Source organism: Biomphalaria glabrata, chromosome 18 (assembly GCF_947242115.1).
Source record: "Biomphalaria glabrata chromosome 18, xgBioGlab47.1, whole genome shotgun sequence".
NCBI classification, from domain to species: Eukaryota; Metazoa; Mollusca; class Gastropoda; family Planorbidae; genus Biomphalaria; species Biomphalaria glabrata.
The window spans coordinates 20,307,086-20,333,232 of NC_074728.1; the positions used below are offsets into that span (position 1 = coordinate 20,307,086).

The window sequence follows — 26,147 nt, forward strand, 5'->3', positions numbered from 1 at the left end:
GCTTAGTCCCTACTATAAATTGTTGTATGAGACTTAACGAAACATGAAACAGAAACAATAGAGAACTATACAATTGTCCTTGTTGATTGACTTTTCGCTAGCAGAGTATTTAACACGTTGGCTTGAGAAGCCTGAGAAGTCTTTAACCTACATGTCCGAGCTCATGTCGCTCCTTTTAAAAAAGAATACATTTTAAAAAGCGATCACCCAGCTTTTTCTAATCCACCCCACCCCCTACCCCTTTCCAACTGGTCCAGACAAGTGATCTTTACTCTTGGCAAAGATGTCTACAAAGGAAACATTTCTCTCTCAATCAATGGTACCACGCTTAAAATTGGAAGCCAAGCCTAAATACCTGGGAATTACCCTGGACCCTAAATAGGGTTTGTCCGATCACGTGATGCTAGTGCGAGAGCAAGCGTCAGAGAGCCTTAAGGTAGTCAAGCGGTTAGCCACGACCAAGCGGGGGCCAAAGCGAACGTGTTACGGGCCCTCTACATTGGAGCGGTAAGGTCGAGGATGGAGTACTCGTCTCTTGCACAGGTCTATGCCTCACAAACGTCTCTAGCGGGGCTGGACTCAGTGCAGAACCAAGCAATTAGACTCATTTGTGGTGCATTTCGTACGACGTAAAAACTGAGATTGCGCTAAACAAAAACAATTGGTAAACAAATATTTCTAATCGAGCAGATTTGTTTTTATTGTTTTTCTTGATCTATTACAAATTTAATTACATGACTGATCCAAACTAATTGCTACACTAAAGAAATGCTTTGTTTTTCTTAAAGGAAATTTTTTTTTGTATTTTGCTTGTTACAAAGCTTATATCAACTCACTCTATCTGTCTGTCTATATCAACTCACTCTGTCTATCTGTCTGTCTGTCTGGTAAAAAGTTTGTACACGTTATTTCTCCGACATCCAAGCTCGAATCAAGCTGAAATTTTGCGAAATTATTTCTTTTACCTGAAAACACAAAAATCAATAAAAAAAATAATTAACCAATTAGTTAAATAACTATTGGTAATAAATTACTATGTTTGATATCTCAAACAAGAGAAAGAAATAGTACTTGACTGAAATGGTAGTATACGCTGAATTAGTCCCCTTCATATAAACTAAAGTCTTTGGCTTAGTGAATACAAGCATGAAATACAATTCAATCTTTCATTTTCATAGACTCTTCGCTAGCAGAGTGGTTACAGTGTTGGCTTGAGTAGCCTGCGAAGGCTTTAGCCCACAAGTTTGAATTCCCCTTTTTTTAAAAATATTTTTATAAATGATTTTTTATTGTTAGTCTAGATCTATTACAAATTTAATTGCATGACTGATCCACACTCATCAATGTATTTACGCTTCATATAAGCTTTGTTTATGTTTTTTTTTAAGTATTTTTTTTTTGGTTATCTTGTTTTTAAATGAGCGCGTGAACGAAACATCACGAACACACGACTTTTACATTTAATGGGCAATTTAATGTTAAAGACAAATAAACTGAAGTTTAAATATTATGTAATGACTTTATAGGATCACTATAAAGAGGTTAAATACTATGTAATGACGTGAAAGGTCCAATAAACGTAGATCCAATATAAATGCCTGAATACCCAAATAAATTGACGTTAAATACCAATAAAATGACAGTTAAGAGATCAATATAATAGAGTTTCAATATCGGACAGACGGACAGACACACTGCACAAACCAATAACGGCTTTTTCCCTTACGGAGTTTGCTCGACATAGACGTACAGAAAATCAAACACAATTTAAAGCTAAGAGAATTAGTCTACTTTCCCCCCTTAATGCTTTATTTAATGCATAGATCTAGACTTCTTGGATTTCGTCATTTTAGCAGTTGTGATTATTTCCCCATAAGTTTACCTGGCGGACCCAGCTCGTCACGTTCGTCTGCTGCAAAACGGGACCCAGTTCCGCTAACAAGCATTCCGTAAAAGATATCACCAACACCCAATCACATAGCTCTGCGTTAGTTTTTTTTTTCTTTGTAGGCGCGTTCTTCTTGCGCTAGTTAGAAAACTAAAAGACCACGGTCGTGTTCTGTAGTGAGAGGCTAACTTGTATTCCCAAATAGAAGGAATTATACAAAGGACTACATCACTTTTAAAGGTCCATATTATTTTCAAACTATGGAGTTCAGTAAGTTAACACAATTTTTTTTTTTATAGTTGCTCCAAGTGAGTAGTTATCTTTCAATAAAAAAGACCAGATATGCTAATTTACTTATTTCACCATTGCTATTTAGTGTATGATAAAGTTAATTACTTTCTTGTTCCATATGCTAGGGACAAATTTGTACAAACGCTTCTTCTTCACTAGTGCTATAAGTCAAAAGATAAAAGACACAAAAATTAATACCCGAAAATAGGCGATAAATTAAAAACTTTTTTTTCATCTAAATCACCAAAAAAAAAAAAAAGTTAAATTTATGTAGCTCTGATAGCACGGCTGTTCATAGACGAATCAGGATCACCAGACTAGAAAAGTTTCGACATTTCAACAGAATAAAGAAATAGTGCCTTCAAACATAATTAGTCTAACAAGTAGATCTAAACATTCGCTAATCAAAGTTAAATCATAGACGAGACTTAATAATAATAATACGGCTCGTCTTCGAGTCCGAAGATTAACGAGGAGTACAGTGTTTCCCTTAGCTACGCATCCCCAGCTGTGACCTACATATTTTGCCATATCGAGTGCAAGCTTAACCATTGTCCGCCTTAGATCGATTAAGATTTTTTTTTACGCCGTCTGCGTCTGTCCTCGGCAGCGGATTTTTTTTTGGTCTCAAATGTGTAACGAGCGGCTTTCGTAAGAGACCTCCAGCTGTCTCGTTCTGAAGCCGCATGCAATAAGTTGTCAGCTAAGGCAAGTTGACGCCTAAGCTGGTCTTTAAAGCGTTGCCGTGGGGCACCTCTGTTACGTCGACCACCTTTGAGCTCACCAAAAAAATACAGCCTTTGGCATTCGTTCATCGCCCATACTGGATACGTGCCCTGCCTAGCGTAACTGTCGGAAGAGACTTAGAGCGAGTAGAAATAGAGCCATACTGGATACGTGCCCTGCCTAGCGTAACTGTCGGAAGAGACTTAGAGCGAGTAGAAATAGAGCCATAAAGTTTTGCAATTTTTTTTTTTTTTTAGATTTCATCCATGTTCCGCAAATTTTTCCCTAAACAAATTTTCTTTGAGTTCAATGCGAAGCCCTAACCAATCGTAGGCTCTAAGCGGATCCCTAGTTTACTTAACCCTAACCCTAACCCTAACCAATCGTAGGCTCTAAGCGGATCCCTAGTTTACCTAAGCCTAAGGCCGACTCTGATGATGGTTCCGGCGACCCCCTTCAAGGTCACGGTCTCGGGTTCGTATCATGGCCGCTGCCCTTCCCTGCGTCCTTTGCAGGATGTTTAGGCTGAGAAAAAAAAAAAGTAAAAAAAAAAATAATCTTCAGTTCTGAGGGAACACCTAAAAGTTGTGGATTAAAAGAAATATTTTAATATACCACCAGACATGTCAACTGATTACTATTTTTATGCTATCTTATTTCAAAGTTGACAAGTTATAGAAAAGACTGCCGAGAAAAAGTTCACATGTTTTGTGTACTTAAAAATAAACGTAAACAGGAAATAAGACAACTCCATCGGGTGTAACCACAAATATGCAAATACACCGTAGTACCTATATTTCTAATAATATTTTTAGGTGCCTCCGCGCTAAATCTTTTCCAGTGAAGCGAAACGGAGGTAACACTTAAATATCGAAACAACGCAGGCGAATGGCCAACGATATATGAGTAGTCGACTCTGATAAACGATGCGGAACAAGAAGTTGAATACTTTATGAAGGGAACAATCGAATGTAGTCAAACTAAATCTCTACGTCAATAAAAACATGCCAATATTCATAAAGTGGACATGAGTCAATAATGTCAGTTCTGAAATACATAAACGTTTATATTTCAAATAAAAGAATATACTTTTAAAACTATGACTTTGCACCAAACATCTTTTAGTACAAAGACAAAGCGTGTTAATCTATATAGAAATAAAACTTTACATTATAAATTCGAATTACATACATAGCAGCGATGGCTGGCACATTTTAAAATTTTGTCTTGACCTTTGAGTGGGCTAGTTAACATGTAATATTCCTTAACTATGTCACGCTGACCAGACATCTGTCTAGATGTGCGGGTATATCTCCAGAGGTAGAGATGAACAACTCCCACCCCGTTTTATTTGTTTAGTCCATCACATTGAGTTCATTGATAGACAGATGACCACAAGTCAAATACTATGGACGTAGGTACTCTCTAGAGGTCACGCGAGTGAACTGAGTTTATTTACTTAGTAGCTAATCTTAATTAAGGGCTAGACTTCAAGCCACACCTCTACAGTGGTAACTGGACAATGAGTTTGCTTATTGAGAGAAAAATCTCAATCACGTGGCTGGACTACAGGCCACACCTCTTCATGGATGCTTAGTTTGTTTACTTGGATATAAATCTCAATGAGTAAGCTGGACTAAAGATCACACAGCTAAACAAGGGACCTTTTGCTATACAGAAAACAAACCGATTTCATAGCCCAGTAAGCCAGTAACTAATTGTTTAAAAAAAAAATGTTTTACATGTTCCGGATGTTCCTTCAGAGTTGAAGATAATTACTCCCTAGTCCAAACTTCCCGCAGGACGACGGGGGATGGGAGCGGGCAGGGTTTGACCCCTGGACCATCGATAAATCTGAACGACAGTCCAGCGCGCAAACCGCACGACCAGGCAGCCATCCATAATTACTTTGTAGAATGAAAAAAACACAACGTGCTAAGAAAGAATACTACACTGTAATTAAATATTACGTTTGATGTTCTTTTCCTAGCGTGTTAAATTGAATATTACTCCTGCTTTAAGTGTCTTGATTTGATAACGATATTCTGAATAATTTGAGATTGTCAAGTAACTCCTCGTTATTACTGGGTGGTTTTTTTTTTTTTACTTACGATGCTTACTTTGCCAGTGTGTATCAGACCGAGACGACGTTTTACACACCAGACACCCATAGGCTTACTGCGTGCTATTTCTTTTTTGCAATTACAGAAACCACTCGATAAAATCAATAGTCCTAATAATTAAGGAAGATGTTTTTTTACACACTTTTGGAAAAGATTTGCATGTGTGTGTGTTCGTATTTTCGCCTTGTATTAAAACCTTTAGAAAGAAAGGTAATTTCATTGTTTAATTCTATAGACTTATTATCTAACGGAAAACCTTACAGAAAAGTTTTAAATGGCATAAAAGATGTAGATCGAAAGCGCCGCAATTAGATCGAGTAAACAAAAGAAAAAAATGCGTTGGAGAGTTAGGAAACCCTTGACCTCTGTAACTAGTGTACGGGTCTAATTATCTACATGCTTGACTGACCATACCTATGTGTTATTTTTTTAGCCTGACCACTCATACACACTACACTAGGACTACATGTGTAGGCCCACTACCTCTATCTGACCAGGTTCTTAAAATCTGTCGAACACAAAGTATATTTTTGTTTTTAGGCAGGGAGGGTGTGGGTGAGTTTTTTCTTCTATATGTGATTTTCCTAATGCTCTTATAACCATATAGCTGAAGATTTAAACTTAGATCTCAATAATAGACCTGACTACAATTTAATCTATGCTCCGGCATCATCTAAGGTTCAAGCTATAGAAAGGTATAATTGGTGTTAATAAAATACCGTTTACCACAATGAATAAATCTAATTTTCTAAAACAATAAATATTGACCTACAACGCTTCATATTCCAACTATTAACCAACAGCTACTATCAGTATTAAGCCCTTGAAGCAAGAACCAGAACCAGTTCTTGGACTTTTAATTAAAAGTCTGATGACTAGTTGTTGGTCTGAAATTCATGAACACATACACCCACCCACTATATAAGCCAGATTGCACTTTACCTTTGAAAGATTTACATTAGTAACTATTTATATATATTACTATCCGGTCATATTCGGCTCCGGCCGAATCTCAAAAAGTATTATCCGGTGCACCCCTAATATATATATAATGGGCGTAGCCATGATTTTTTTCGGGGGGGGGGATTTTTTTCTCACCCCCCCCCCGCCCCTGCGTCATAAAAAAAATATGTATGTGTGTGTACATAATTAATCTTTATTACATTCAGTTCCTTCATTCTTTTGGAAGACGTTTATTGTATCCTAGAATAGGGTTTTCCCGGAGTTGGTAGAAAAATTGTAGACTCCCCGCCCTTGTCACGAAGCACTATTTCCGGTCTTGAAAAACAACAAAATGCATATTCGTGCTATCTACAGTGCATTTTCCTGCTATTAAAAAGTTTTATTTCAAAAACCTAATGTGCTACTCTTACTTGCTTAGATCCTCCCGCGCCGTTCGGCGCATTGGGCGGCAAGCTGCTTCCACAAAAATCTGTCACTGACAATGTCCCATCTGCTCTGAGTACCTCCAGTAAAGTGTGGCGCAAGGTTGTATTAGGATGTCCCTGTTTGCGTTTTCCTCGTAATGGCCTCAATGTCATCGCAACTCTTATTATGCGTAATTCATTTTGTCGGAGAACATGTCCCGCAAACTTCATGCGACGCTCTGCCACAATCTTACTAAGAGATCGACTCCCAGTTCGGCATAGGATTTCCTTGATTGAAACCCGATCTCTATAATTGACTCCTAAAATCTTTGTTGAGCCGCATTTAGTCTTTTTCAGATGTTATTCACTGCACTTTAATAATGGAGCCCAGCCACTGGTAGAAATGTGTAACCTCTCTCGGCTTAGCTCTTGGAATTAGGTGACTGTAGTTTGCTTTAGATTTTTTATAGAAAAGGGAAGTTTTATCGTCAAATCATCTGTTGGGGAGGGGGAGGGTTAAACCAAAGATCTCTGGAGAAATTCAAAACTCCCTTAGCTAAGCTCATCGAATATGATATAAAGCCTTTTTCTGATATTTTCTTGGAGATAATGTTTCGAAAATGCTAGATCGATTGGTTTTTAATCAAATTATAATTTACATTTTAATCATATTATAATTTACATTTTAATCATATTATAATTTACATTGTACATTTAAATATATTGATTACATTGTTCTTTCTAGATCCAGATTATATATAAAAATTGCAAAAATAATAATTATGAAACGAGAGTGTGTTCTTATTTTCGATGCTCACTTTTGAACTACTAGATCTACATCTAAACATTAAATTCTATGTTATATAGTTCAGCTTTTTTCCCCTTTTCTCTTTGTAGTATTAGAGATCGCTATGTCCAGTCTAGTTATAATATTTATATATTAAAAACTCTTTGATGGTTACGTGGAGGGATAATCGGACATCTTTGGATCAGTGGATAAACATGAATAGTCTTTAAAATCTTGCGAGAATTGTTTCTAGTAAATGTTTACAGTGTGAATATTTAGTTTGTTAAGAAAAAAAAAACATAAACAAGAAAAACATTTAAACAAATTTTTAACTCTTTCTCTCCGCAATAACTTTCCACGTTCTGAAAGAATTGTTCATTTCCCACATTTGTACATTCTACTTTGTTATCATTTAACTTCAATAACATTTTTGTTTCTATACCAGAAACCATGATTTTTGGTATATAATTATATGAGAATACATGCTCTTTTTAAATAACACAAATAAATTAAAGTTTATAAAACCAAAAATTAATTTAATTTAATGGAGTCAAGCCAACGATAGTATCGTGTTAGGAGAGAAGGGGTTAATAAAGACAATACCTACTTTATACAACTTAAAGAGCGGTTTTTGTTTTGTTTTGTTTTTTGTCCTTTAATAACCAATGAATGTAAGATTTAAAAAAAAAAAATGAAACATTTTTCAATCCTTCCTATTCCACCTTTTCCTCCGAGAAAGAATCTTGGGCAAATGTACAGGCCTGGATAAACTACACTTTTAAATATTGCAATGATATGCCTATTGGTTTAGACTTAGAAGATGCGCCAAATTTTCCTGAACATTAATTTATTAACCTCTTCAATCAGAAATTCCTAAACGCGATAGGCCTTTTTAAAAAAAAAAGAACGCGATAGTCCTTTCAAACCTATGCTGGATCTAGCGCTAGGCCTAGTTCACTAGTCAAATTTAAACTTATTTCTTTTTAATTTTAAAAATTATAACCGTCAAACTGTAACAAACGACCTAATAATTCTTTTCTCAGCGATATACAACTGTAAAATAAATAGAAAAAAATCGTTAGAATGTTTATAGCTATCAATTGTTAGTTTTAAACTTTAAAGCAGCGACCTACAAAGTATATAATTCAACTTACACCTCCACCTCAGTCAAGAACAATTTTTTTTCCTTTGCCAGAGATACCAAGCAAAATAATTATTAAGCAATAGTTAATTAGCTAATTGGTTAATTTTTGTTTATTGATTCTTGTTTTATCAACAATAGTTGATTAGACATTGTCGTTAAGCCCGAAGATTTAGAGATATTGCGACATCGTATGTGTGAGACTAGAATCTAGTAGATTTATGATACTTATCGACAGTAGTTAAGTACAAATCAACACATTATCAGATAAAAGATATCATTGTGCAAATTTTCAGCTTGTTCCGAGATCGGGTGTGGGAAAAATAATGTGTACAAAACTATTACCAGACAGACAGCTAGACAGAGTTGATAAAAGCTTTGTAAAATGTTGTTTATGTATAAATTTTGTTATGAGTGATCTAGGTGTGACTTTTCGTTAAGACCTGTTCAAGTTAACACACTACCGTCGCGAAATTTTACATTTATTTTAAGTTTTTTTTTTAAATTATTCTTTTAGTTTTATTTTTTTTAAGGGAAGCGGAATACTGGGACGTAGGGTCTCCCACACTCCCCCCCCCCCCCCCCCGCCCATGGCTGTTAGAAACCTAAAGCAGACAATAGATGGAAGTAGTAACTGTGTGTGTGTGTGTGTGTGTGTGTGTGTGTGTGTGCCTGCCGGTGAATGGTTCACTCTTTTGTTTAGAACAGCGTATGTTTCGAGGAGTGGAACAGGTTTGGTGGGAAAAGCGTAAACCTTATTGATTTCACTTAGCTGGACGAGTTTCTTAATGTTCTGGGGTATAATCAAATTTACTCATGAAAGTGAGGCTGGTGAAATAAGGGATCCAATAAAATCTGCTTTCTTTAAAAAAACAAAAAAGAGCCACTTGTGAAATGAGTGGTTCCAAAGTAGGCTGGGCACCTCTTTTGTGTTATCAAATACTTTTACATTATAGAGGTAGTGGGTAGTGGCTAGAGGTAGTGGGTAGTGGCTAGAGGTAGTGGGTAGTGGCTAGAGGTAGTGGGTACTCTAAGTAGGTGGTATACTTATACTACAACCTACTATCAATTGGGTTAAGAAATATTTAAAACGTAGATCGAACTTTGTGTGATCAATCGGATTGATTTCATGGGCACGAAATTGATTGATGAGACGACATACTTAGACAGAGCCTGAACTATAACAAACACACTTAAATTAGGGCGGGTAAGTCTAGTGAATGTAAGAGTTGGAAATATATATCTTAGATAGATAGATAGATAGATAGATAGATAGATAGATAGATAGATAGATAGATAGATAGATAGATAGATAGATAGATAGATAGATAGATAGATTGACAGACTAACAGACAGATAGCCTAGATAGAAATCCGAAAGACAGATTAGACAGACAGAACAACAGATAGATAGATAGATAGATAGATAGATAGATAGATAGATAGATAGATAGATAGATAGAGCTCCTCCTTCGTGGTCGATGATGAGCTCATTTCTCATTTCCGCATAATATATACATTTAGGGCTATTATGCCTATGTGTTTTGCGCGAAATCTAAAGCTATGACTCATTACTAACTCTTCCCTTGCGAGGTGAGATTAAAAAATGTTCAATGTATCAATAATTTGCTTAGAATAAAAATCATTTTGATATATATATATATATCGGGGGGATTTTTTTTCCGTTCCTGGGCAGTACAATATAATCACTATTGAAATGTCTATTGTAATGACTATTGGAATGACTTGTAGGGTTGGTGTGACAGTTCGCGTAACCCAGTGTTTCTCTAACCTTTATCATAGGCGCCCCCTTAAAAATAAAATAAAAAATATTTCCCCCCCCCCACCCACCTTTTAGCGTGCGGGGGAACGGAAGGAGCGCTGCAGAATTCCACGGTCAAGGATGAATTTAAGAATGTCACGAAGAGGAGAATATAAATCAATGATTATAATACAATTTTTGGCTTTAAAAATATTTTATAATTTTTTTTTTTGTATAGTAGAAAAATTCTTATTGAAATATTGGAATATTTACTGGAGATGAAGCAAGCTATTCTCTATCTAGAGTTTGAGTTTGAAGTTTTAGTTTTTGGCACATCGGCACAATTTAGGCCATGTCGTGCCCGTAATCCTTCAAGGGTTACTCTCCTTTCATATCACAAGAGCTAAATTTTAAGCAATAAATTCACTAAAAACAAGGTCTATTCACAGTTAAAATAGTAAAAATGTATTAATTTAAGAAAATTCTGTTGTAAATATTGTATGTTCACAATTTCTTTGCCCTAATCAAACCTTCGCAGACGGACCCGGCTCCCGGACAAAGCCCAGTGTCGACATTATCGAACAGTGTTTTTAAGCTGTGCTCTCCAAATTATTTTCCCCTAATATCCTGGTATCTGGGGCAATCAATGAGGATATGTTCCACGGTGAGAGAAGAGTATCTAGGGTAGTAGTGTTAGCTCCCGCAACGTGGTTCGGGACTTAGCCCCGGTGATAAGCGTTTTACTGCCTTTTAAGCTTCAGAAATACTTCTGGCGTTTAGAAAACCTTTTTCTCATAGTAAAAAGATCGCATGTGAAAAAAAAAAGTTTAGTAAAAAAAAAGGGTGGGGCGGGCCAACATTGAAGGTTTTTAGCAATTAGAGCGCACTATTTATCTTGTAAAAAAAAGTCGCATGTTTAATTATAGCTAATAAATATGAATTCAATACTGCCAATATTACTATGCAAGAGACTTTTCGAAGTAATCAGCCAGGAAAACCAACGACTTGTCAGATCTTAAATCACTGATTAACATGATTAGATTGAAACAAAGACACGTGCTGGGCGGAATCATCTCTTTTGAAGTAACGTCTGTAATTGATATGATAAGATTTAATGCACGCACGTTTATAAGAGGCGTGATCATAAGATCATTTTCTTGTTAAGTGAGACGTCTTATCTCGTTTTTTTTGATTTGGTTGCACAAAAGTCGTCGGGTTAATTTCGACCTTTTTTTTTCTGGCACAAGAAATTTGCAAACAAAAACGTTAGCGGAGAGGTTTCTAAATGTCTTGTTCCAAGACTTTTGAGTCTTATTGTAAGGCTTGTCTAGCTCTGTTGTTGGTATCTTTTTTTTCTAAGGGTGTGACTAATCCATCCCCCACTCTCTCTCTGAGATCTGCACCTCAATATTTCTCTGTCCACCACTCTCCCACAGTTTTGGTGTTTTTCTACTTTGTCATACCATGAGGTTTTAAGCAAGGAGGTAGCTATCTTCATTTCTAAAAGGACGCCTGGAATTTAAGCAGTCAGACGAAAAAACAAAATCACTTTAGAAAACGTATCTCTGCGAACATTGTATATAATAGCTTTTAATAAACAAATTGTTTCGACCGAGTGTGAATAGACGTGTATATTAAATGTGAATAATCACTCTTCCCCCCCCCCCCCCTTTTTCCTCACCCTATCCACTATTTCTCAATCAGCCTATTGTCATGCAAATGTGAACTTGCCAGTTGCTAAAGAATAGAAGCTTGGTTTGTTTACATTTCATCATAGCATAGCAAGCCATTGAAAAACTGTTTGCATGTGTGTGTAACTTTTAAGATAGAGTAAATGGGAGAGTTAATAGTGTCATTAAAAAACGGAGAAGTTAGCAGGGGTTAGCGAAGAATGCTATTAAATGTTATTGTAGAGACATATAAACCCGTGTCAAAGTACCAGGCACCAGTACCTTTCAATGTGTACCTTTAATGTGTCCTCCGTGTAACCTGATAGTAAGCCTTGCTATACACGCCAAGTACTTGCTGGAATCTCGTTGATCAGGAAACATAAAAAAGGACCAAGATGCCTTGTGTGTAGTCGCTGAATGAACGTTTTATGTTGTGTCTGTTGTATTTATGTGTATGTTTCTGTTGGGTTGTTTTTATATGAGAAAAGAGTCCTTGTAATCACAACGAATTTCCATAAGGATGAATAAAGCAGTCTTAGTCTTAGTTTTCCTCAGTAATTAATAAGAATTTGTATTGTTTTGTGTGTAGACCTAAATCTTGCATTGAAAATAGTAGGCCATTTCTTTTGAGTGTACTTTGATATGCGGGTCGGCTATTCTTTGATGCAACAGAGATACATAGAAAGTGAAATTCATCTATCTATCTATCTATCTATCTATCTATCTATCTATCTATCTATCTATCTATCTATCTATCTATCTATCTATCTATCTGTATGTCTGTCTGTCTGTCTATTATCTATCTATCTTCCTTTCTATCTATCTATCTGTCTATCTATCTATCTATCTATCTATCTATCTATCTATCTATCTATCTATCTATCTATCTCTCCGTCTGTCTCTTTGTGTAAAAGAAAGAAAATGGAAAAGAACAAAAGTGGTCAAATAATTAAGTTAAAAAAAGATCAAATATATTTTTTTAAATAATTAAATTAAGCAATTGAATTTAATAATTTAATAATATAATATAATCAAATAATTTATTTAATAATTAAAACAAATTAAAACATTTTTCGTTGGTCGCGCTTTTCTTCCAGAGCAGACGCAATGCTTTTTCACTTCACTTAACTTTCTATATCACTATCTCTGTCCACATAGTGTGGTCAAGGGCTATGTCTTCCCAGTGGTCACCATCTCTCGCCACATAGTGTGGTCAAGGGCTATGTCTTCCCAGTGGTCACCATCTCTCGCCACATAGTGTGGTCAAGGGCTATGTCTTCCCAGTGGTCACCATCTCTCGCCACATAGTGTGGTCTAGAGCTATGTCTTCCCAGTGGTCACCATCTCTCGCCACATAGTGTGGTCTAGAGCTATGTCTTCCCAGTGGTCACCATCTCTCTCCACATAGTGTGGTCAAGGGCTATGTCTTCCCAGTGGTCACCATCTCTCGCCACATAGTGTGGTCAAGGGCTATGTCTTCCCAGTGGTCACCATCTCTCGCCACATAGTGCGGTCAAGGGCTATGTCTTCCCAGTGGTCACCATCTCTCGCCACATAGTGTGGTCAAGGGCTGTCTTCCCAGTGGTAACCATCTCTCGCCACATAGTGTGGTCAAGGGCTATGTCTTCCCAGTGGTCACCATCTCTCGCCACATAGTACGTTCTAGGGGTATGTCTTCCCAGTTGTTCGTGTCAATGTCCACTGCTTTCGGGTCTCACTTGATTGCATCCACACATCGTCTGGGGTTGGCCAGTGTTTCTTAAGCCAGTCTCGAATCGACCATAAAGGATGTTTTTCAGGATACCATTGTCCGACATACAGCGACATTACCAAGCCAGCGCAGTCGGCGTTGTCTGAGGATTGTAAAGATGCTGGGAAGACCCGTTCGAGCGAGTATTTCAGTGTTATACACGCTCTCTTGCTTTGTGATTTTTAAGATGCTTCAGAGGCAGTGCAAGTGGAATGAGTTTAGATTTCTCTCTTACTTAGCGTAGGTAGTCCACGACTCACTGCCGTATAGTAGCATGCTCAAAACGAATGCCTTGTAGACCTCCATTTTGGTCTCTTTTCACAAACTGTTGGTCTGAGTCTAGTGAAGGTCGTCGCAGCCTTCCTTATTCGTTTTTTTTTTTAATTTCCTCTTCTAGAGAGGTCATCTTGAATTGTGATCCAGGTAACATAATCAATGTAGGCATCTAGCTTGTTGTCAAAAATGAGGATAGAGGGTGGTGCTGTAGCAGGGGGTCCCATAACGTTTGTTTTCTTCGTGCTAATGGTTAGCCCATACCATTTACAGGCCTGAGAGAAGCGGGACATTAGTGACTGAATCTCCTCTTGTGTGTTTGCCACTTCTGCTGCATCGTCCACGAATAGCATAACTCTTACAAGGGTGGTTCTGATTTTGGTTTTCGCCCTCAGTATCTTATCTTATATAAAAAAAGAAGGTGATTACGTCCTACGCGTCATGCATTTAGTCATGCATATTAACCAATGAGTTAAATTCTGCTAGCTCAGGCTACCCATTACATGCTCTAATAGCACTAGGGAAGAAGGAGTATCTGTCTGGCGATATTCAAAAGTTTGCCATCGAATCTGGAATGAAGATTGATCCATCTATCCATCCCAGTGGCGCTACAGCCCATGGAGGGCTCTGGCCTGCTTTAACACATCCTTCCATTCAGATCTCTCCTGGGCCTTTCGTCTCCACGCCCTAACCCCAAGCTGCTTCAGATCTGCTTCCAAGTCATCTATCCATCGCATTCGGGGTCTGCCTTTGGGTCGCCTGCCTTTTGGTTTTTGCCTGTATACGATTTTCGCCCCTCTGTTGTCTGACATTCTTTCAAGGTGACCTGCCCAACGTAGTCTGTTCTTTTTTATTTCGTTCACTATTGGTGGGTCTTCATATAATTGATATAACTCATGGTTAGTGCGTGTCCTCCACCCTGTTTCATCCTGTATGGCACCATAGATTTTCCTAAGGATTTTTCTTTCCCAAATGTTAAGTAAATTTTCAGATGTCTTTGTCAGTGTCCAGGTCTCACTTCCATACATTGCTGCTGGTCTTATTATAGTTTTGTATATTATTTTCTTGGTTTTTTATGAAGATTGATGCCTTCGGTGAATTTGTCAAAGGAATGGTGGATTAACATTGAAAAGTGTATTATGAAGAGGGTTGGGGACAGGACGATTGCTTGTTTTAACTCCTATGTTTAGGCTAAAACTGTCGGAACAAGTGCCATTGAACTGCACAGTACCCATCAAATGTCGGTGAAAAGAAACAGTTACATTTAGCAGCTTGGGTAGACAGCCTATTTTCTGTAAAATTTTAAAGAGGCTATCTCTGCTGACTAGATCGAAGGCCTAAGTCAGGTCAACGAACGCAATGTACAAAGGCATCCTTTGCTCTCTGCACTTTTCCTACAGCTGTCAGAGAGAAAATATCATGTCAATTGTGGATCTCCCTGAGCGAAATCTACATTGGGATTCTGGGTAGATCCGATCGGCGAGTTTTTGTAGCTTGGGCAGTGTCACTCGGGCAAAGATTTGCCTACAATACTTATGAGGAAAGTTCCGCTATAGTTGTTCCAATTATTTCTGTCTCTAGTATTCTTCTTGTAGAGAGTGACGCTCTATGTGCATGCATATAATAACGTAAACACTTGGATTAGATCCAGGGGCGGACTGGGTGTCAAAATTGGCCTGGGCATTTCTTTCCTATCTGGCCCATGAATTATAAGCCACATGATGGGCATCCGATTACACCTGTCCTCAAGAGCATTGTGTAAAGTATATAAATGTATTGAGAGTAGTTAGCTATAAAAATAATTTATTAGATGATTTTGAAACTATCAGATAAGTATAATTACTAAATGAATAAAAAATAACACTTGGAATGGTGAATTTCATAATATAGAAAAATTCCTGCTACCACATACATTAACATCTACATGTACTTGACATTCAAGGCATCTGAAGATCCTCCATCAAAGAACATAGTGTTTATGACTCAGTGTCACTCCTCGCCATTTTCTCAGGCATATTGACTTCAATTTACAAATACAACTCTTCATCCTCCATTATTTAACTGCTCATCATGGGGCGCAGTGGCTGAGTTGTTTAGCGCTTGGCTTCCGAACCTGTGGTCTTGGGTTCGAATCTTGACGAAGACTGGCATTATGAATTTCGGTAATTTAAGGGTACTCTGAGTTCACCCGACTCTGACGGGTATCTGACTTTAGTTGGGGAAAAAAAGGTGGTTGGTATTTGTGCTGGTCACATGACACCCTGCTCGTTAACTGCGGGCCAAAAAAAAAAAAACAGATGACCTTAACATCATCTGCCCTGTAGAACGCAAGATCCGAAAGGGAACATTACTCACAAGGTCATATACTCCTTTCTCAATAACTTGGAAACCTAGTTTGACTTTCTGCATCTTAGAGCTGGCTACACACACAATACAACATTAAGTCCACTTGTTTGAAGGCAATTAAATATCCTTACGTTCATTAAAACTATTTGTGTCAAGATTGTTTCTTATTTTAACAGCGCCTCAAAGACTTAAGTCTATGTCTTTTTCGTCTTATGGCGGTGAGTTTTTTTCAATTATAAATGCTGTCATTATAACGTTGTTGAATCTCGTGTGCTTGTGAGAAAACATAAACAATTTTACTACAGTTTTTATTTCCACAGGATTACAGCAATACTTGTTTTTTTTATGTTATCTGCTCCTTCTTTTTTCGATTCTTTTGCATTCTGATTCCAATCAACACATCGCTACACTTTTCAAGATAATTGTGACTTTTGAAGACTAAGACTAAGACTGCTTTATTGATCCTTACGGAAATTTGTTGTGATTACAAGGACTCTTTTCTCACATAAAGACAACACAACAGAAAAATACACATAAATACAACAGACAACATAAAGAGTTCATTCAGCGACTACACACAGGTATCTTGGTGCTTTTCATGTTCCCTGATCAATGAGTGGCGGTGATAGAGTCTGACCGAGTGAGGTACGAACGAGTTTTTGTACCGCTCCGTTCTTGTTTTGATTGACAGCAGTCGCCCACTTCGCGACGACCTGACGTAGGGGGAAACTCGAGGTCAAGCGACAACTCCACCAAAGCAATAAGAATATTTATGTCACTGGACAGGTCATCTCTAGGACTGGAACGTTGTTGTTTGTCCCTTTCTAGATTCATGCGAATATTTCACATTAACGTCAATCTCTATAAGAAATAAAGATCTTAACTTTTTCTCTCCTAATCGACGATACCATCGTTGATTTGACCTCATTACATTAAAATAATGTTTAATATTTTAAACTTGACTTTGTGTTATATAAAAATAGCATGCATTTCCCTTTAATTCTATACCAAATACAACATTTTCAGATAACAAACAACAAAGCTATTGAAGCCTTATCCTAGTGAAATAGTAATGAGCAAAATAAAGATTTTCCTTCAAAACGTGGGGAAAAATAATTACGGAGAGAAAGAGTTAAGTTTCTTGTTTATCGTTTAGTGTGTATAGAGAATTGACGTCTATGAGAAGCACTATATATGGATGTATGGTATTTAAGACAATGCTTTAGACTTGTATTCGATTTTCAAGTGTACAAGATGTTTTTTAGATCACGACTCTCAAAGTGTTTGCTTTTACAGAGAATATTATAAAACCTTAAAACAATTTACTGGAATTCACGCTTCCCTTTCGGTGGCCCTACTGGCCCACAGGGTACCGGCCCACAGGGTACCGGCCCACAGGGTACTGGCCCGAATGCCCATATAGCCAGCCTGTCCCTGGTTGGATCAAAGCCTTATCATTGATTGAATATATGATGTTTATTGGGTTTCTCTAAATCTTGTAAGACAATGGAACAAGAACCCGGAAGCAACAACACCAGAAACGGTTGAAATTAATTTGCGTGACGTAGGGAAATGTGAGGATAGCCCCCCATATCATGTGGGCAAGTATAGGTCTAACTACACTCTGTAACTCAGTAAGGGGCAAACTACTGCCCACGGAACAAGTATTCGGCCCGCCACATGTTTTGTAATAATAATTAAATTACAAAGTTCATTCACAATGGGAAACAAACAAGAAAACAAGAAAAACTAAACATACTTTAAAAAACAAAACAAAGCTTATACCAAGTGTAATTGTATATAATAGTCTGGATCAGTCAAGTAGGCTAATTAAGTGTGTACTAGATCTTGACCGACAACAATAAATCTTTGCGATTAGAACTATTTTTACCAATTGTTTTTGTTTAGCGCTATTTCACGCTTTTAGATGTCTAAATACGCTATGATCCTATCACTCTGAATCAGTTGGGAAAATTGGCAACAGGAGGGGCAAGAAAGGGATGCCTATTGGATTTTATCGTAATTGTTTTTTAAACATTTACGAAACAAAAAAAAAGGGGGCCGACCTGAATTCGAACTTGTGGCTCACATCTCCTAGTGTCGACGTGCTATCCACTCTGCTAGTGAGAAACTTATGACTAAAGAAGATTGTATAGTTATATATTGTTTGTTTCAATTTTAAGCGGAGACCGAAACTAGGACAAATTCAGCATTATAGTACCGCTTAAGTCAAGTACAATTTCTTTCCCTTGTTCGAGATACCAAACAAAATAACTAATTACCAATAGTTAATTAACTAATTGTTGTTGTTTTTTCATTGATTCTCGTGTTGTAAGTTGAAAGAAATAATTGTGCAAAATTACAGTCTGATCCGAGAATGGGTTTCGGAGAAATAACTTATACAAACTTTTTACCAGACAGACAGAGTGAGTTGATATACGCTGTGTAAAAAAATAAGTTTTTAATACGAGCAGAACTCTTGTACTAGGATAGATAGGAAATAGTTCTGAAAATGTTTGGACCTATTTGAGTTAAGGTAGGCAACTAAGTTTCTTTGCTCACAAGCCATCACATCAGTTGCATTTTTCCTAGGTGGGACAAAGGCGATTAACTGGTGCCTAAACCAGTAAGGAGGGGGCTCGTAAGTCATGGCCCACCTAGGAGAAGGAAATCTCTGACTTCAAATCTCTGCAGCCTTACAGCCATACCCAAACTTGGAAAAGGCTTCTCCTGTTTGTGAAAACAGTTTAGCCGGACTCAATATCTGAGCCACACGTGAAGGCCAGGAGTTGGACTGGTTGTCAGAGGCTATTTGAGATGCGGCATTATGAAGCATTTTATAGGTAGTAAAGTGCTTATGTCTATTACCATAATGTCAACCTTTCTTTATCAGTGTAGTAGTTCTCAATATATACTTACCAAAAATTTGGACCAACTCAAAGTGCAATCCTTAACATATTTACTATAGCATGTCGGGCGTTTGTTGTAGATGTGGAGGCAGAGAGGGAGAAGAGAAGAAGCGAGAGAGCAAAGAGAATGGAAAAGGAGAGAAAGGGAGAAAGGGATTGAGGAAGTCAGAGAGATGAAGTATTTGGAAAGAATGAAAAATGAGAGAGAGAGAGAGAAAGAAAGAGAGTGTATAAATTAATATGTTATTACTTATTAATGTTAATAAAGTGTGTTTCTCTATATTTTCTCAATAATTCAGATCACAGAGGCGAGTCATGAGATTCAAGCATTTAAAATTTGCGACATAACGCCATTCTACCGACGATCTGAACCACAGAACTCAGTCATGAAACTCAAGTGCTTAAAATTACGACGCAACGTTCTATTGCCAATCTTCGGCCTCAATCTAATCTGCTTCATGATTATCTTCCTAGAGAATGTGAAATTCTTTCAGCTGGCAATACTGACAGAAACGAAGCTGCCAACCACAACCGCTCTTACAGCCGTTCCCACCACTACCACAACCATTAACCCGACTTTGGCTAGGAAGCTAGAGAAGATCAAGGTCGACCTTAACGACTCTCAGCTGACACAGGAAACGATGTTCCCTTGGCGAAATATCGGCAGGTACCTCATGCTGGACCCTTACCTCTGCAAGCGAGGCGTTGAGTCCCTGGACATCATTCTCATCGTGCACACGGCCCCGGCCAATCTTCACAGAAGGCAGCGGATCCGTGAAACGTTCGGAAACGAGTCGTTCTTTCTGCCTTTCCGAATCCGAGTGGCTTTTCTGTTGGGGAAAACCCAGAACAAAACATTGGAGAGGGTGCTGTGGTTTGAACACGTGACCTACAACGACACGGTGATGGGGGACTTTCTCGACAGCTACTACAACCTTTCGATCAAAGGCGTCATGGGATACCGCTGGGTCAGCCAGTACTGCTCTAATTCCAAGTACGTCTTTAAGATAGACGATGACGTCATTGTGAACATGTTCAAACTGCTGTACTCCTTCTACAACCACATGAGCGGGAAGCGGAAGTCCATCTTCTGCAATCTGTGGTACAAAGGCACCATGCCGATCCTCCGCTCCGGAAAGTGGAAGGTGGAGTCCAACGTTTTCGCCAAGTATAAAACGTTCCCGTTCGACTACTGCAGCGGTTTTGTGGTCATCATGACCACTGACCTCATGCGGCCAATGTACTTGGCGGCGCAAAATACTCCCGGGTTTTGGATAGACGACGTGTACCTGTTTGGCATGCTGCCCCACGTCGTGGGTGGCGTCACCTACTACAACTACGCCCTTAACAAAAACTTGACCCTTGATGTGAAGACTGCCATCAACTGCACAAAGGCGGAAGGGCCAAAGTGTGGCATTGTTGCAAGCGTTACACCTGACAATGATTTCTGGGGCTATTGGCAACTCATTAAAAATATGTACGCCTCTGAATCTTGGAATGTGGAGAACAAAGTCGTCATTTGAAACTAGATACAATGGGGCAGTACTTCATCAGGGAGTACTACGACACACAGGGCCGCGTCGGGGAAGTAGAGACAGTAGACCACATTCTTTAAGAATGTCGCGTTCTGCATGAAGGGCGATCGGGACGAGGATTTATAGAGAGAGAATACTGGTCCATGTGCGGCATAAGGGCTGTCCTTGTACGGGGGCAAGGCGACCTTACAATTCACTGCCTGCTTCCTCTTCCGTGCTCTAAGGGAGTAATTCTCAGCATGATTCGTTACCAGTGGGGTTTCTGATTGTTTACCTCATCAAGGTACAATCCAAAGAAACAAGCCTTCAACGAAGATGAGATTAAAAAGTGTTAAATTAAGACATTCACCTGGTCTTTCATTTGTTTGCGACATTGGTAAAAACTCTAATAACCCATAAAATCAAAAATTTTTAGCATTTACGAAATACTTCCGAAAAATAAAAAAGGTGTGTGTGGGGGTATCTAGGAGGCCTTCGTGCTGCTCTTGAGCACTAAGTAAAGACAACTCTGCTCGAGTAGGGTGTTGAACTCGTGCCCCCCCCCCAACCCCTCAATCATTTTCCAAGCCTCTCACCACCACATTCCATATCCTGGGTCGTCTTACATCTGGCTACATTTTCCTTACCTTTAATTTATGAAAGTCTTGAATCAATAAAGCCTTACATTCGGAAATTCCCGAACGGGATTGGCTTTCAAGAACTCGATAGTCTTTTCAAAACCCATGTCGGATCTAGATCTAGACCTAATTCTGTATCCAACCTTAAATGTATTTCTTTTTTTTTTTCTTGTTTTATTTTTACGAAAAGTTAAGAGTTTTATCTTTGTGGCCAACGAGCTAGTAACTTTTTTCTAACGACATACAGAAACTCTCAAATTTCTAGGAAGTTCGACATCATGACATGAGATAACGGTGTAATATTTAATGTAAAAAAACAAATTGCGGACACAAAATTGAGAGCCTTCTACAAGTTAGGCCCGAAGGGATCTTAATATTTGGACCCCCCCCTAACCTTTTCCCCCTCCCTAGCTAGGCCACTACTTCCAGGCCAACAAAAATCTTTCCATTTAAGTTCTTTATAAAAATGTCTTTTTAATATTAGAATTCACTTCACCTCCTTATCTGGATGACTTCAAGATTCATTATTTATGGATAAACCACAGATAATGTAATATTACTAAAAATTTTAATTTGATGTACTTTCGGATTGTCCTTTTTTTTTTAATTTTTTTTTTTTAAATTTTATTTTATTGTTTTGTTTTTTTTAAAAAAGAAATGCAATAATTTTCATGCAATATTTTGTGTAATATGATTGCGGATATGCTCAACTTTTACAAACTTTAACTGCCCCCTGCCCTTTTTATGTGATTTCGTTTATTATATTTTGTGTTGTTCTCGAAGTGATAGATTTGTTGACGATCAGTAGCTACTTAACACAAGAGTGTCACATGAAGATGTATCATACATTAAGCGTGAGTTATAGAACCTATGGGGCGCGTGGATAAGCGCTTGTCTTCCGAATCTGGGGTCCTGGATTTGAATCTCGGTGAAAACTTGGATTTTGAATTTCGGGATTTTTAGAGCGCCTCTTCTGGCCACATGATACCCTGCTCATTATTCCTTGGCCAAAGAAACAGATGACCATGTCATCATCTGCCCTATAGATCGGCAGATTTGAAAGTGGAACTTTTTTTTTTAATTGAAACAATAGCTCAGAAGCAGAAGGTTGGCTAGAGTAATAAGTGGTGTCTCTACAGACATAGCCTATATAGATTGAAACCCCATCAGATGCATGGCATCAATTATAAAATGTATAATTTGTAATTGACGTCAATTATAAAATTTATAATTTGTAATTGACGTTGTCAAGAAAATATAATAAATACAAAAACTACGTCTTGATAAGATAATTATTTGTGCTATATCGATTATATAATTTAAACTGTATGGTACTCTTTTTTCTATAATGCAAAAGTAGTTTCAAAAGTTAATTAAAATATTTAAAACAAAATTCATAAGTGGTTTAGCCATACATAAAGACTTGTAAACAAAACTTAGACTTAGTCTTAGATCCTACTGCGCCGTTCGGTGCATTGGGCGGCAAGCAGTCTCCACAAAGATCTGTCACAGGCAATGTCTAAAGGCTCCTCTCACATGGTGTCCACTGTTCTGAGGTCCTCCGTGAAGGTGTGGCGCCAAGTTATAGGAGGACGTCCCTGTTTTCGCTTTCCTCGTATTGGCCTCCAGGTCATCGCAACTCTTGGTATGCGTAGTTCATAATATTTTGTCGGAGAACATGTCCCGTAAAATGTAAAATCAAAAAGAGATGAGAACACTAGGTTTTTTAAAAAAAAGTAGAATATTTTTATTTTTAAACTGTAAATAAACAAAAGAATATTAAAAAGAATTTAAAATAGTTGAATTAAAAAATAAATGTCCATTTAAAGTTATCCCTTTCAGTGTACGGTTAGTTGAATAAAACAATGTAATGTAGAGATTCGATATGTTTGACTGAGATCTATGTGCAAAGTGTTGTTGTTGTTTTTTTATATTTATATTCGAACTTTATTATTATGAATGCTCTACTGTAAAATGCAATTAAAATGTTTAAAATCTCAAATAATAACTCTTATAGTGTAAGCTGTAATCTCATGTTAAATTGAATTTATTATAATTACTTATTGTGATAATTTAAATAGGTGGTTATTATCGTTAAATGATTTATTGGCATAGGTACGGTATTCGTCTACCGTACTCTTCCGAAAAAAAAACAATACTCATACCCTCCGTCCAACCAAACATGGCAAGAGAAACTTGAGGTTAATCTAACTTGCTGATACAATGTAACATTAACAAGTAGACTGTGTAAAGTTGTATGTACTGGCTAAAAGAAATGAGTCTTTGAAAACAAAAATGAAGATGCTAAAAATGTATATTTTTAATTCCAGAGAGTGATAGAACAATGATAAATCTTATATTCTTATCAGTATATATATTGCTTCTACTTCATTATTATATTTTATTGTTATTAATATATGACTATTGCTATTTTATTTTATTGGAGCTTCACATTTTCCTGCCTGTTTTCCTTACATATATATTTATAACTAGAGTAAATATTTTTCCTCTACTTGAGTTGAAGACTGGTCTTTCCAGACATTTTACAGCCATTCGTTATACTCTGCTTATAAAAAATATATTAAGTACAATTGCAATTTGTTTTAAAATATTATAACGATATTATGTAAATTTTAAAATGTGATTCTAATTAACAATAAAATCGTTAATTTGTTTTTCATTCTTCTTCTTCTTTTTATCTTTATTTATCTTGAGTGGTAAAGCGCTTGGCTTTCGAAGCGGAGGCCACGGGTTCAAATCCTTATGAAGACTGGGAATTTTAATTTCGGGATTTTTAGGGTGCCTCTGTGGTCCATCCAGCTCTAATACGTACCTGACATTAGTTGGGGGAAAAGCAAAGGCGGTTGGTCCTTGTGCTGGTCACATGACAGCCTCGTTAACCGTGGGCCACATAAACATAAACTTTACATCATACTACAGATCGCTAGGTCTGTACGACTTGGCAACACAATATATTGGTCTAAACTGCCTACAGGTTTTGACGTTGCAGGTCAGTGTCGAGGCCTTCTATAACCAATGGTCTCGACTATACACTAACATATAAATGATAAAAAGTTCCGACAGCAGGTTCTAGCACTCTCATAGATCTCTAGAGTTTTCTAAAGATTATATGAATAGAATGGCGCAGTTGGGGTTGAGGGGGAGGGGTATGAGAGGAAAAAACAACAACAACAGTATTTGTAATCATTTCTTCGTGAAACTAACAAATGTTAGTGAACCAAGAGTAGGACAAGTACTAACACCTCGGGCAGTTTTGTATTTCTATATGTGTCAGTAGGATTGATTCCGTTTCAGATTGTCAGACCAAAGTTAATCCCAGTAATGTATATGTCTACATTGGAAATTTAGGACCCGCCTTACGCTACATTAACTCTTTCTCTCCGTAATTATTTTTCCACGTTTTGAAGGAATTCTTCATTTTGCTCATTACTATTTCCCTTCCCAGTTATGATTAAGCTTCAATTGTTTTGTTGTTTGTTATCAGAAAATGTTGTATTTGGTACATAATTAAAGGGGAACGCATGCTCTTTTTATACAACACAAAGTCAAGTTTAAAATTAAACAATTTTTTTATATGAGGTCAATTCAACGATGGTATCGTCGATTAGGAGAGAAGGAGTGAATCAAATACAGTAAGAGAAAAAAAAATATAGAAATGGGTGAGCGATGTCATGAATCCCCCCAAAAAACTTCCTATATTATGTATAGATAAAGTTCACTAAATACTAATGGATTAGTGATATCTGTGAAAGCAAAGGCCATTTGTCGTTGTGCTGGTCACATGACATCCTAGTTTACTGTTATTATGTGTTCAAACTATGGACCAAGAAAAGAGGATATATTCTAATCACTGTAATTCAGTTACTATGTGAAGCCCTAACTGGTTGTAGCTATGATTATTTTAAGAAAATGTAATTACAAAAAAATGATTTTTTACAATTAATTCAAGTTAAATTTTTTAAAAGTTTAAAATTGATAGTTTAAAAAAAATATACTTTTTTTTTTAAAGTTTAAAAATTCTCATCCAGAAATAAAAGGTAGCTTTTTTTTTTTCGCCTTAAAAAAATAATTTTTAAAACGGTTAGAAAATGTTAAAAAAAAGAAAAAAAATCTATTTATCTTCATTTTTTTTCACATTTGACTACCAGGGCCTAACTACTATACATGTATAGAGTCAAAGTGGAAGTGTTCATTTAAAGACTACAAGCGTTCAAACATTTGTATAGGTCGAACGTAGTTGGTTTTCTATCACTTTAAACAATTTAAAATCAATAAGTTATCTATAGTACAAATCAACGCTTTGGATTACGAGCCAAAAAGGGGTGTCAGGTTTGAATTACGAGCCAAAAAGTGGTGTCAGGTTTGAATTACGAGCCAAAAAGGGGTGTCAGGTTTGAATTACGAACCAAAAAGGGGTGTCAGGTTTGAATTACGAGCCAAAAAGGGGTGTCAGGTTTGAATTACGAGCCAAAAAGGGGTGTCAGGTTTGAATTACGAGCCAAAAAGGGGTGTCAGGTTTGAATTACGAGCCAAAAAGGGGTGTCAGGTTTGAATTACGAGCCAAAAAGGGGTGTCAGGTTTGAATTACGAGCCAAAAAGGGGTGTCAGGTTTGAATTACGAGCCAAAAAGGGGTGTCAGGTTTGAATTACGAGCCAGGTGTCAGGTTTGAATCTCGACGAAGGCTGGAATTGTTTGAAGTTCGGATTTTTAAGGCGCCCTTGGGGGGTCGATCCAACTCTACCCTGACTTTAGTGGAGGAAAGCAAAGGCAATTAGTCGATGCGCTAGCTACACACCACCCTCATGAACCTTCTATCATAGAAACAGATGACCTGGATAAAATCTGCCCTATTCAATAGCAAATGATATGTACAGTAAATTAATTCAAAAAGTATTAACATGAGACATTTTTGTTTAAAAACATCTCCTTTAATGACACACT

At 37.3% G+C, this 26,147-nt stretch overlaps 1 protein-coding gene across 2 annotated transcripts; it reads left to right on the top strand.

Annotated features, from left to right (window-relative positions):
- Window positions 1–1,889: 1,889 nt before the first annotated feature.
- Window positions 1,890–21,581, top strand: LOC106064014 (beta-1,3-galactosyltransferase 1-like). Of its 2 annotated transcripts, none has more exons than XM_056017434.1 (2): window positions 1,890–2,158; window positions 19,332–21,581. In XM_056017434.1, exon 2 carries the CDS (start codon window positions 19,419–19,421, stop codon window positions 20,553–20,555), a length of 1,137 nt encoding a protein of 378 aa, XP_055873409.1. In that variant the 5' UTR covers window positions 1,890–2,158; window positions 19,332–19,418; the 3' UTR covers window positions 20,556–21,581. The 2 variants fall into 2 exon arrangements, with proteins under 2 accessions (XP_055873409.1, XP_013077959.2); XM_013222505.2 differs by lacking the exon at window positions 1,890–2,158 and adding an exon at window positions 16,437–16,704.
- Window positions 21,582–26,147: the final 4,566 nt, after the last annotated feature.